Here is a 13,809-nt window from a genome sequence, read left to right as displayed (position 1 = left end):
AATCTATCACTTTCATCAAAAGTTGGAGTTGACAATTTGTTTGATTTTCTCTTGAGCTCTTTTCCACCTTGGTCCTGATTTCTTTTATATCCCCTTCTTGGTAGCAAAGTATTCATAAACTCCACATATTCCCTGAAAGGAATTGAACTTTTGAATGCCTCATCCTGATTATTATATTTAGCTCGAATTGAAGCTAAATCTCCTATAGTCTCTTCATAGGACTGATGGAATGGTCAACTCTTGGTTGCTCATTCTCAGGAAGGATGTGGGTTGTAGTGTCTTGAGAGTAGAATGCTTTGAAGCCTTGGAATCCATTAAACAACTCCTCTCTGGTGCAGACACAAAACCATGTAGTTTTCAGCTAGCATTTTCATAACATCTCTTGTTTTCATGAGGATGTCTACAGTTCTTTGATTTTCTTGGATGTCCAATAGGGTCTTTTTATGTAATTCTTTAAGGCTAGACATTTTACTCTTCTTTTGGATTAAATATCAGATCTGAAAATAAATTTATCTATTCATTTGCGCATTTTATCAAACTCATTCAAACAATTGATGCCAAACAATGAAAATTTGAACTTAAAAATGTTTCCAAACACCCTTAATTGAAATTTATTATCATTTCCACAATTAATTACAGAAATAGAGATTTGTTACAGACATTCTCTATGTGCAGCAGGTTATGCTATAATATATAAACTCTAATTAGAAACTCACACCAAACAGGACTAATTCATTTAGTGCAGGGCACCTGAAAAGCTAAAAATATATGGTAAACTCTCCCAAAATTTCATAGTATGATCTTGGTGTTTGGAAAGAGGGTATCTATAGTCAAATAACAGCAACTACAACTACTTATACAGAAAACTCAATAACCAATCAAACCTCAAACCTAGAACATTGGAAACCACTCCAACAAATCCTATAAACTACAGCATTGGAAATTGCTAAAACTACAAACTTTTCCTGTACAAGCATAACCTCTGGATGAGATTACTCACTGCAATACAAGGCCTCCTATTCTAAGATCATCCGAAACCGATGGGTATCTTGTCAACAACCCTCCAGCTCCAATGGTTTATCAGCTATTGAAGAAACACAAGCAAAGTTCTGTGAGATTCAAGATAAAATGGCAATAATTCTAAATGAGAATTTTCATGTGTTAAATATGCAAAAGGCCTAAAATTGGTGTCCAAGATTAGCCCCTGACAACTGTTGTCACCAATAAGCTCCATTGGTTATAACGGTCAATTAGTCACTGAATTTCTCTTCCAACAATTGCTTAAAGACTCTAAAAAGACCCCCATGCCAAAGAGAGCAAGTTAAATAATTATTTATCATTTAACTTAATATTTTGTTCAAAATTAAAATATGAACAAATAAAATATTAAATTAACATCTTTTTTCTCAATGTTGTCTTGTGACCCTAATTTATTATTTCTTGACAGTGGGAACTTACTATATTATGGAAGTGCTATTTTTGGAAAGGGGAAATGACTGATTGGCTAGATCAGTTTTCTTTTATTTTGTCACAATTTTCAGCATTTTACATTAAATGGTTAATTTTGCATCCTAATTATGCTCTGTTGTGGTTTAGCCCATTTATGGCTTTGCTTCAGAAGATCCTTTGAAATTTAAAAAGGCAGTGGGGCATGCAGATTTATTTTATGTTGAGGATAAAGACTTGGAATTTAAGGATGTAAGTTTCTCTTTTTTTTTATGGAATCTTTATCAACTGTATTTTTCATTGCATGTCAAATGCTACTCTCTAACATATATAAATGGATTGGCAGGTTATTGAAGCACCTCTACCAAAAACACCACTGGAAACTGCAGTGGTAGTTCACTGGCTGGCCATTGAAGGAGTGCAGCCAGCCATTCCTGAAAATCCTACATCTGGAGGTTTCTATGTTCATCCCTTTCTCAACATTTATATGTCATTTGAGTTAAAGCTGCTTTTCCTTAGTTGGATTTGGAACCTTGTAGATTTTTAGATAGCCTTAATTATATTTTTACTGAGTCAGTCAGACTGACCAAATTTCATTCTGTTCACCCTTGGATTTTCATATTTGACAATCATTCCACATAAGCTTTAAAATATTTGCTAACCTGCTTTCTGAAATTGCATTGGCCCCATTTAATATTTCTGTATCTGTTTTCAGCACTTGTTGTTCCCTCAGAAAACAAGAAGACTGAACATGACAAGGATCATGGCCTTCCTATTGATGTGAAACTTCCTGTTAAACATGTGTTATCAAGAGAACTCCAGGTATAATTAAAGTTTTTTCTGTACGCTATTTAGTTTGAAACATGGACTGTATTTGTCAACTTGATGGTCAAGTCCATGGAGAGCATTACAAGCTTATACTATCCATTAGTAGTAGTGTATAGATCCAAAAGTCCTTTTGATGTGCTAAGAAAGTGTTAAATGAAACAATTCCTTTGATGCAGCTATACTTCGAGAAAATCACTGAACTCATTGTTACACAAGCTGGCTCTACGTTATTCAAGGAAGCATTAGTTAGTCTGTCTACAGATTCTGGACTTCATCCATTGGTCCCATATTTCACTCAGTTCATTGCAGATGAGGTGATTTTTCTTTTTAATAATAATTTTCAAACAGACAGACATAATTGATGAGATGTGGCATCAATACTTACATGTTTCATGTCAGGTAACCAGGAGTTTGGGTGATTATGCTCTTCTTTTTGCATTGATGCGTGTGGTGCGGAGCCTTTTACACAATTCACACATACACATTGAGCCATATGTAAGCTTTTAACTTTTTCATTTCATAACATTTACAGTTTTTTAAGAAAAGTTTTGTTTCATGGATCTACCCATGTCAACAGCAGTACAAAACAAATGCACACAGGACATTTTAGCCAGGCAAAAGTGGAAAATGATATTCTACATTTTTACATCAGTTTTCTTTTAATATTGGCACAATATAATGAGAGCAAATGAAGCCACTAGTCAACAAATGTGTCTTTACTTCCTTTTGCACCCCTTTTGCATGCTCTTTTGTAGCTTATAGCTCACATGCTGTTATAAACAAAACAGAAACACAATATGCAGAACAATTCCACAGCTTTCACCTCCTCCGTCTTTTTTCTAATTGTGTACTTGTCACACAATGAACCTTGTGCCTTTAACAGTTGAATTTTATTTCTTGTCGTATGTTTACATGATTACATCTAATGAGAGAGCTAAGTTTCCTATTTTCTTAAGTAATGTGTGTCTCAATGTTGTTTCAATCCTACATGTATGGAAAAGCCTTAGAAATAGGCAGGTATATATTTATTCATTTGGGTTGTGCAGGTTAATGGCATTTTGCCTCAGTGTTTATGTTTCCTTTATTTTTAAGGGCATTCCTGACATAGGAATTCATATGCAGTTGCATCAGCTTATGCCCTCTGTGATTACATGCCTTGTTGCTAAAAGATTAGGAACACGATTCACTCAAAACCATTGGGAGCTTAGAGATTTCACAGCAGATCTGGTCGCATTTATATGCAGACGGTATTTATATAACTTATTTTTGTAACCTGAAAAGTTTATGTATTAACTTACTGGAATATAACCTGCTGAAAGAAATATGCATCTTTATTTATTAATTATGATATCTTTTCAGGAAAGTTTGGCAAAATATCCTCTGGCATTTATATTTTTTGTTGCATTTGAATTATTCATTTTGTAACTTAGGAATTTCTGTTTTTGGATATCGTTCTATTATTCTGTTAGTGAGAACCATCCCAAATAGTTATATAAAGATTCCAAAATCTACATATTTGTACCAAAGAAGGGAAGAAAGAAACTAGGTAACTGTTTGAGTGATTAAAGTAGGTCAACAGTAAAACGTAAATTTGGTGAGAATGGCAAATTACTATAGTAACACTACATCTTTGATTCTTTGTTGGCATGCACATATTTTCCGAATTTCTTTAGATTGAAAGGGCAACTATATAAAGGATTTGGCTTATAATACCAAAATGGGAAAAAATAACTCATGCAATCTTTTCATCAGGATGCCTGTTCTGGTTCCAGGCAGCACCTTCAAGTGAAGGTTGCACACCAGGAGTATTATGAGGAACAAAGAACACATGTGAGTGTGCAACTGACTAGATAATCTCCAATGAATGAATCCCATATCCATGGACCAAGAAAAGAGTCCATTACATCAGTCTGAGTCAGGAGGAGAATTTATTATTATTGCAAATTGCAATTGCCTCTTCTTTTCTAATTTATTCTCCTTGTACAAAGCAAGGACTCTCTGTAATGTTCCTTCTTGCATTTAGTCAGTTTGAGGTTTCCATTAGCCTATTCTCGGATTCCCGTAGGCTAAGTGGATGTGGTTAGGGGACTCTGTCTTGTGGAGAGCTGTAGCAAGTGTTTTCAGTGTTTTCCAATAGACTTTGTATTTTTAGCATATTGCTATTTTTAGTGCTTGGTCTTGGCTTCTGTCTCCTCTCAATTCAAAGTGAAATACTTTCCAATTCACTTTATAACTTGAATGGAGGGGTTGAGTGTTCATAAAAGTGTTCTACCTATTGCTATGCCTAGGGAAGGGGGTCAACTAAAGCATTCAATAAACCTATTATGTGAGCTCATAAAGGGACACCTACTGAGAGATTTTAATATTGTTTCAAAAGGTTTAATGAGAGGGAAAATAATTCATATTTAAAAATGTGTTGCCTTAATTTCTCCTTATAAATATGGGTTTGAGCTTTCATTTGCATATACTAGATTTGACAATTAAGAAGATGCTGTTGGAATGAGCTCTAAGAATTCTTCATTTGCAGCTTGAGGATGAAAACCGTCTCCTTGGTTGTTGGTTTTGGCTTCAATTTCATAGTGATTTTGGCTTGTGTTGGAGCCATGGTTTTGAGAATGGTGAAGATTTGTGAAGATTTATGATATGGGTATTTAGTTTTTGGAATGGCGTGTTGGAGACCAAACTCTTCTCTACAAAAGACATAAATATGGGAATTAAAAGGCTGGCTGGTGGTAAATCTCAGGACATAGATGGTCTTCAAGCCGAATTCTTGAAGTGGGGTACGAAAGCTCTTTCTCCACAGATTAAAAAATATATTTAATCAAGTAATTCCAAATGGTTTTCCAGCAAATTGAACAACTAGTATTGTCGTCCCAATCCTCAAGAGCAGTGATGTCACAACCTAGCAAATTTTTGCACAATAATGAACAACCCCCTATTTGGTAAGGTCTTTGGAAGTATGGTGGAACATAGGATCAGTCTTTGGGCTGAAAAAGAAAAAGGCAAAAGGTCAAGCTAGTTTCAGACCAAGGCACTCTACTATTGACCATTGCATCACGCTTAGAAGGTTTCGGAAAAATAGGATGAAGAGGTTTTTTGCTGTTTTGTGGATTTTAGAAAATCTTTTGACTCCATTCCTAGAAGTAAACTATGGCAAATAATGGAAGAATTGGGACTCCCAGATCATTATAGGGCAGCAATCCATAGGCTATATGAGCAGGTTTAGGGCAAAATTAGAACTAAGGATGAGCTCTCACAAAGTTTTGGAAGTGACATTGGAGTCAAACAAGGGTGTCCTCTATCCTCCACTCTTTTTGGACTCTATATAGACAAATTGGAGGATTGGATAGTCAAATCATGTGGTGAGAGTTTGAATTTGGCTACTTATGTAATAAATTTAATGTTATGTGCTGATGACCTTGCTCTTCTAGCTAAAATGGCTGAGGGTCTTCAAGATCATCTAAGAGCTCTAGAATCCTTTTGTCATGAAGCGGTAATGCAAGTGAACATTGGAAAAACCAAAGTTATGATTTTTACTTTGAGAAGAAAAAAGAAGCAGGTAAAGTTTGAGTTTAAGGGCAGCCCATTACAAGTGGTGAATGATTACAAATACTTGGGCCCAGACTTTCATAGCAACCTTAGTTGGGAGGCCTGTAGAATGAAGAAGATACAAGGGGGATGGAAAGCATTATACATGCTTCAAAACAGATGTAGATCAGCCAAGTTATGGGATTGGAAAACTATGACGACATTATTTGTGTTACTTGTTATTCTGGTGGTTCTGTATGGATGTGAGATTTGGGGCAGCAACACCTCAATATCAAGATGGAGGCAAATAGAAATATTACAAAGGTACCTTATTACAAGCAACTTCAATATTAAAACCACAGGCCCATACGAGATGATCTTAGCCGAAGTTGGAGCCTTCTCGGTTGAGGCTGCTGCAATGATTAGGCTGCTAGGCTATTTGAAGAGAAGAAAGAAAGTGGAAGATCTCCGTTGGCCCAAAATTGAACAAAGAAAAAGTCACATAGAATAAAAAACACTTGGATGAAACAAAATATCAAGTGATTGAGTAGATGGGGAATTAATTTGCATGAATGTCTAAATGTGAATGTTGAAATCAAGAAATATGTGAGAGAGTTAAAAGTGACATTGTGGTCAAAGCAACTTGGAAGAAAAAGGGAATACGGCATCTAACATTTTTAATCCCACATGTGAACATCAACAAAAGCACCACATAGAGGTGGATATAAAATGGAAAGCAAAAATGCCAATTGCCCAATTAAGAACTAGCTCACACCATCTTAGGTGTGAAACGGGGAGGTAGAAAACACCCAAAGAGGAATGGGTTGACAGGGTTTGTCTTCTTTGCACATTTGGATCAGTGGAAACAGAATGGCATTGCATCATGGATTGCACGGCTTTTAATGACCTTCGGAGTAAATATACAGATATTCTAAAAGTTGGATTGTTCAGATGGCAGATTACTTGGTCAAAATTCACAGCAGAAGAAGCCTGATTAGCAAGGTTTAGTGATCGCTGTAGGGCTGCTTCCAGGGTTGGTTGGTCGGTTGGCTCTTTAGAGATCATTGTGTTGTTTTCCGTTTCGGTCCGATAGTCTGCCTAGTTTTGTGGACTTTATTAAAAATCTTCATTCATTTATTCATCTCTTAGAGTGCTGTTTGAGTTTTGTGGTGATTTGGTGCTTTATTTAGTGTGTTGGTCCTCATTTGCTTAACTTCAAGGAAACCAGATTTTATTCATGATTTGTAGCAAGGCATATTAACTTCTAGGTATTGACTCATACTTCTTTTCAAACCTTGGCGATCACTTTTGATATGTCATTTGTGATATTTCATTAAGATTTGAATCTGATAGGAAAATCGCCCTCTTAGGTAGAAGTGCCACTTTCCTTGCTGGGCACATGGGAAACTTGGAGGCTCAAAACCTCCACTTTGTTTGGTTCTTTCACTTGCAACTGAGGCGCTTGGATGACGAGAATCGTTTGAGTTTGATTTGAACTGCTTGGGGAAGTGTTGGAAGAGTTGTGATACTTGGCTTCCAAATTTCTGTAGCAAACTTCTAAGTGCTTCTTTATGAGTGTTTTGAAGCTTTTTTGTGAGGTTTATGGTTGCAGACTTGATTAAATCTTCATGGCAGACCTGTGACTACATTGCATGAGCCTTTGATGGTGATCATTGGGTGTAACAGTTTGTTGTGACCATTTCACACATCGCCCCATTAGAATGGGGGCCCCCTCTTTTTCGCTTGGTTTTGCCTGTTCCTCTCTCTGTTTTTAGGGTTTTGAGTGAGTGAGTTGTCTGGACTAGGGTTAAGCCTTAGGGGTTCCTTTTGGATATTTTCAAGCCAAGTCCAGTCGAATTTTGGAAGATTATTAAGCATCCTCCCGAAGATTGCAAATTTTGAAATAGGATGAGCCTGTCAGAAGGTCAGGTATGTCTCAGGATAGGTCCAATCAGGATTTTGAGGGCAAATTCAAGTTATGCCTAAGTGTTAGCATTTTAATGATGGAATTGTACATTTTGTCTAGGTGAATTTTGACCAAGTTTTTGGAAGCAAGATAATTGATCCGGGCCTTGAAGATGACCTAACCCTGCATGATGAAGTGATTTGAAGAATTAAATTGTGGATATTTTAACTTGAAAAGGTGAAATCGCCCCTGTCCCTCTCCCAGGGACCAAGGCGAAAATGTTGTTTAAATGCATATTTGTCTCTAACTTCCTTTTATTGTTCTATGCAGGGTCGCCAGGGGATATAATTGGACGTAAATTGAAGATTTTGAAGATTTTGAAGACTCGAAAATGATGAATTTTGAAGATTTAAGGTGAATTCGCTCCTGTCCTCCACTGGAGGACCAAGGCGAAATAGTTTATTTTGGTCATTTTTGGCCTTGGTTGACCAAATTGAAGCGTTAATGACACAATGAAGAATGAAATGAACATGATAGAACATCCAGACTTAGTCAAAGGCAATGAAAGGTTGAGCAATTTGTCCAGCAAAATGAATTCGCTCTTGTCCCTCACCAAGGGACCAGAGTGATTTTCTTTGTACACACCTTCTTGGACCTTTTCTGGATTTGGGCTCTCATTCATGGATTGTTAAATGATGATATTTTCCCCAGCAAAGGAAATTTGAAGTGAAAAGTGAAAGGATTTGGCCTTGAGGACAAAAGGCGCTCCTGTCCCTCACTGAAGGATCGGAGCTTGAATTCCAATTTTGTATTTTCCTTGCAAGATTTAAGTGATTTTACGATTCGAAGACGCCAAGGTAAGTGTGCCTTGTCCATTGAATATAACTTGAGTGGGCCACAATGAAGAAAACCAACCTAAGTGACAAAATCGCTCCTGTCCCTCACCAAGGGACCAGGGCGATTTTCAAAGGAGGCTCATGTCCCTCAGCAAGGAACCAAAGCGATTTTCTAACAAGGCAAATATCTGGCAAAGGAAAAGCAAGTTTCGCGTTTGAGATGAATAAAGGAGGGCGTAATCAATCCATTGAAGATAATTTTGAGTGTTAGCAAAGCATAAGTATGCTCATAATTGCCAAGGCGCTCCTATCTCTCTCCAAGGGACCAGGGCGAAAAACACATTAACAAGCCTTCCCTTCCAAATTTGGACGAATCCAGACCAAGGCACAAGATTGGAATGATATTTAAAAGTGTTTCAAGGAAGAATGAAGTTGCAAAGATCACGAAATTTGATGAAAATGGCTAGGGCGCTCCTATCCCTCTCCCAGGGACCAGAGCGAAATCTTCAAATATGCCCAATAGCCTAACATTTTCGAATGCTACTTTCGTTCCAAGACTCAAGATGGAATAAGGAATGATGTTTTATGCCTCGAGGGTCATTAGAAGTTGATGTGATCATGAATTTGTGCAATAAACCAAAAATCGCTCCTGTCCTTCACTGGAGGACCAAGGCGATTTCTGTAAAATCAACAATTTTCCTCCAAAGCCACGCCAAGACAAGGTGATACAAGATGGGAAATGCCTTTTGAAAAACAATGGACAAAGAATTGACCCCGAGAATCAACAATCCTAGGCTCAAAAACTAAAAATCGCTCCTGTCCTTCATTGGAGGACCAGGGCGAAAGTCTTTGGGAGGCACATTTTTGTCTTGGAAAGCAAGTTGAACATGCATAGAACGAACAACAGAGATCATTGCTTACCTCCAAACTTGAATTGGCGATTTAAAAGACAAAGACCAAGGCCAAAGGGTGGAATCGCTCCTGTCCCTCACCAAGGGACCAGGGCGAAAATGTTTTAAGGCAAGCTCCTTCCAAAGATTGAATAAATCAAACTCAAAGTTCCAAATGAAAATCCCATTTTGGATGTCCAGGAAGAGATTTTAAACGTGAAAGCAAGGAATACAAGGCCAAAAATGAAAAGGCGCTCCTGTCCCTCTCCCAGGGACCAGAGCGAGGTTATTAACAAGTTGATATTTTTACCATGCCTAGACGCCAATGTCCTCCAAATCACATTAAATGCCAATTTCACGAAAACTCCAAAATATTTTAAAAAATTAAATTGGTATTTAATAAAAGCGCATAGCATTTAAATAATTAATTTTGAGCCTTAGAAAAATCGAAATTTTTAATTATAAAGGCATTCAAAATTAATTATTATTAAATTAAATTTAAAAATGGAGTGCTTTGAGGTATTATTTTAATATTTTGTCAAGTCGGCCTATGGGAAAATGAAGTGGTGAGTGCCTATATAATGGAGGTGTGTTGAGCGATTTTAACCCATCATTCAATCATTCATTCAAGTGCGATTTGGAGAAGCAATAAAAGGTGCGAAGTCTGGTTCAAGTGGAGCGAATTTTATTGAAGGAGAGGCGCATTTTGCTAAAGGGAGTCTTAATCTACATTTTTTTTGCCTAGCAAATTCACCTTATTCTTGTATCGTTTTCTAGAGTTAATTCTCAAGTGGAGGTATGGCGAGATTATCCTAGTCTCAATTTTGAATTTTGAATTTTGAATTTCAAATTGTGTAGTTATATTTAGGAAATGATAATTCAAAGATTTATCATGAAGTTTCCTAAATTAAAAGCTTCAATCCTCTTCCTAGTCTATATTTCTACGTTGCAAAATATATTACTCATTATGAAATATTATGTAGGTATCAAGATGGCGACCCCAAAGGCAGGAGCATCCACTAGTCGTCCAACTCTCATGAAGGAAGATCAAAAGAATGAAGAATTGGAGACCAAGATCGTGTCGAAGTGGAGCAACATTGGAGACACCAACTTGGGAAACATCAGTGTGAAGAAGTTTCGAGAGGTCCCTTACATTGGAAAGCCATCACCTGTCGCAAAGAGAATAATTGAAAGTGGCATCATCAAGGCGGTCGGTTTCCCTCCAGCAGTCCAGTGCCATGAGCTGATGATCGAGTGTTCTCGCCATTATGACCCACAATCAAGATCAATCGTGTCTAAGGAAGGGAACACTTTGGCTTACCTTTCAGAAGAGGCTATAAGTGAGGCTCTCCATCTTCCAGAGCATAGAGATATGATTTACAAAAGCTTAGAAGGAGCTAGGTCCATGTACGAAGATGATCCAGACACTTGCTTGAGCATCATCAATAAGAATTGGTTACTCAAAAGTCATCCTCGCCTGAGCAAGATTCCCAACACACCACATAGGATTGACTTCCAGGAGGAGTATAGAGATTTGATAACTTTGCTCAACCGAGTTACAGGGGCTCCTCAAGCCTTCTATTTTGAGAAGTGGATGTTCTACTTCATCCGAGTGATAGTTCAAGGAAAAGGAACAATTCATTGGGCTAGAATGATTAGCCATTGCTTGGACGTGCAGTTAAGAAGACTGAAAGCTACCAAGTCATTCCACATGAGCTCGTACATCATATATGCCTTGATCAGGAGTTTTGAATATGCAGGACTACCTCACAGAGGATTGATCGGAAGAGGACCCGGGGAAGTCAGAGTTTGTGATTCTTACGTCCATTTGCATCATCCACTTGGAAGTGACTACAAGTTAGTCAATGATACCTTCACGATGAACATCACCAGGACATTGTAAGGCAGGATTCACAATCGGCTATCTCAAGATGCACAAGAACTTGTAAAGAGGTATGGTGCTTGGTTCATCCAATTCCAAAAATTTACATATATTAGAGTTCATGGGTGTCCTTCACCTCCCTACATGTTGCCGAGATATCCGACAGACAGGATAGTGCTACTTGAGGTGACTAGACAGTTGGCAGCTTATGCAAAGGCATTCAGACACCGGCATGGAAATGGAATTCCTATGCCTATCATACTAGGAAATTCAGTTGAGGTATGTCGTAATGCTCTAGCCATGGATGACGCAGAGAGGGAGTTGGCCTTATATTCATTTTCATTCTTTGCCTTGAGAGAGAGTTTTGATCCTTATGGGTATATAGAGGAGACAGTTGGTAGAAAGTACAAGCATGAATTTCAGGTAGAGGACTTTTGGATGAATCTCTCAAATGATTTTGAAGTAAAAAGAAAAATGCATTCCAGATTGCCTTCAGATTTCATCAGGAGATGCAAAGTCTACAGAGTGGCCGATCAAGCTCAGGACAGTGGCAGACATCTCCAATCGTCCTATGACCGAGAAAACAAAGCAGTGAGGATAGATTGGAACGAGCCTGAGGTTTTGGATCTAGATGCTTTGATGGCTCCAGTTTTGTCTTGTACTCGTAGATGGGTTGATGTGCAACATCAAAAGTTGAGAGAACAGAACATATCTATGACTTTTACTTTGGAGGAAAGACCAGGGGAAGGAGGAGCAAGTGTAAGCGAAGGCAATCTTCATCCCAAAAGCACAAGCGAAGGCAACCTTCGAAGCGCAAGTGAAGGCAATCCTCATCCTAGAGGCTCGAAGAGGAAAGAGAGACCTGAGAAAAGGGAATCCTCCAAGAAGAAGCAAGAGGCCAATCGAGATCGCTCATCCGGCACATCTTCTCGACAAGAGAAGAGGACACTTGAAATGGAGGAATCTATGGAATCAATGGTACAGAATGATAAGCATGAAGAAGGACAAGCACCTCAACGTTCATCAAGTCGATCTCTCCAAGTCAATGAGCTACATGAAGACAAGGATGGTGACGAAGTGACATCTCCTCTCCGAGAAGAAGAAACATTGCCTAAAGAGATACAAGTTAGAGAGATGAGATCTGCCATTCCAGATTGGTTGAAGGAGAGATTAACAAGGGTGATTGTGATCGAGGATGAGGATAATGTGATTGACTTAGAAAGCCTTGTAGGAAACTCTCAGGGAGTGACAGAAAGGAGGAAGGCCACCAAGATGATCAGAGATGAGACAGGATCCAGGAAATTGCAAATAGCTACACCAGCAGTGGACAAGTATGAAGGTGAGATCCTTGCAGAAGAGTATGATGTAGAAACGTTTGAGCTTGGTCCACTCACCGTCGAGCAAACACTGGATGAGGCAACTGACTCATTCGAAGCACTTAAAGACAAGCTTAAGGAAGAAATGGAAAAAAATAGAAAGCTTGAGCGAGAGGTCGATGCTTGGAGAGGCTACTTTAGCCATCTCAATCAGCCTTTGGAACGTCAGGATCCAGCAGTATCTCCTATGCAAGCACTTCCTCTTGAATCAGTTGGTGAGGCAGAGAGAGTCAAGAGCTTGGTCCAGCTTATGAGCTCTTGGATTGACAAATCCCATACAGTTGTTGTTGAATTTGCAGCAAGAATGATGCAGACCATCCACCGAGCTATCTAGGTTCTTGAGATCACCCACAACCTAATGATAACTGTAGCTGCTTTTGCTCATACTAAGGATGTTATCATTCCTATTCTACAAGTAATCAAGCAAACATCAAGGAAGATCCTAGCACAAGAAAAGATAATGGATGGAGGATCTCATAATTTACTCCAGTGGTCAACTTTACTCCAGATGAAGGAAGTTCTTTTCGAAGACATCAATACCAAATGCAATCAAGTTGAAGAAGTCATCCATCCGATTCAAGACAGGGTGTTCGAAGTGTTATGTACTATTCTTGGCAGGAGGATCGAAGTTGAGACAGATGTGGATCTTCAAGAATTAGAAGAAAGAGTCAAGGTCATCTTTTGCAAAGATGAGAATGTTATCACAGATGAGCAACGGGATCAAATGTTTGCTACCATGCTCCTGATCGAGAAAATCAAAGAACTTGAACCTGGATGGGATGCGGCTCTTCTCAAGGCTTTCAATCAGGTCATCCACTTGGAGGAACGAATGAGGAATCTTCCCGAGATTCCTATTGCTGAGATTGAAGGAATCATGTCTAGATTCATTGCAAATGCTAAGAAAGAGCATTGGAAAGGGAATAAGATTCTAGAAGAAAGGTTGTTATAGATGATGTGGCACCTTAATTGTCATTGGTCTATGTTTCCTAGATTTTTGTGCCAATTAAATATTTGGCTATGCATTTAATATTGTTCAATAAAAAGGGGACTATTTGTAATAAACCCTAATTAGGGTTTAGGTGTCATAATCTTAGCCATTGATCTTCTTTTGATCTGG

General features: G+C 38.3%; 1 protein-coding gene across 6 annotated transcripts in view; it reads left to right on the top strand.

The window, feature by feature from the left end:
* The window catches only part of LOC131049518 (transcription initiation factor TFIID subunit 6), a 69,406-nt gene that overhangs the window by 35,460 nt on the left and 20,137 nt on the right, over positions 1–13,809 (top strand). For all 6 annotated transcript variants that reach the window (XM_057983595.2, XM_057983591.2, XM_057983594.2 and 3 more), the window contains 6 exons: positions 1,597–1,698; positions 1,793–1,901; positions 2,162–2,268; positions 2,451–2,588; positions 2,674–2,769; positions 3,397–3,521. In XM_057983595.2, coding sequence (XP_057839578.2) covers positions 1,597–1,698; positions 1,793–1,901; positions 2,162–2,268; positions 2,451–2,588; positions 2,674–2,769; positions 3,397–3,521 — 677 coding nt within the window. The remainder of the gene's footprint in view (positions 1–1,596; positions 1,699–1,792; positions 1,902–2,161; positions 2,269–2,450; positions 2,589–2,673; positions 2,770–3,396; positions 3,522–13,809) is intronic.

This window comes from Cryptomeria japonica, chromosome 11, assembly GCF_030272615.1.
Source record: "Cryptomeria japonica chromosome 11, Sugi_1.0, whole genome shotgun sequence".
NCBI classification, from domain to species: Eukaryota; Viridiplantae; Streptophyta; class Pinopsida; order Cupressales; family Cupressaceae; genus Cryptomeria; species Cryptomeria japonica.
Note: the sequence above shows the minus strand (reverse complement) of the source record. Positions and strands in the feature narration are given on the sequence as shown.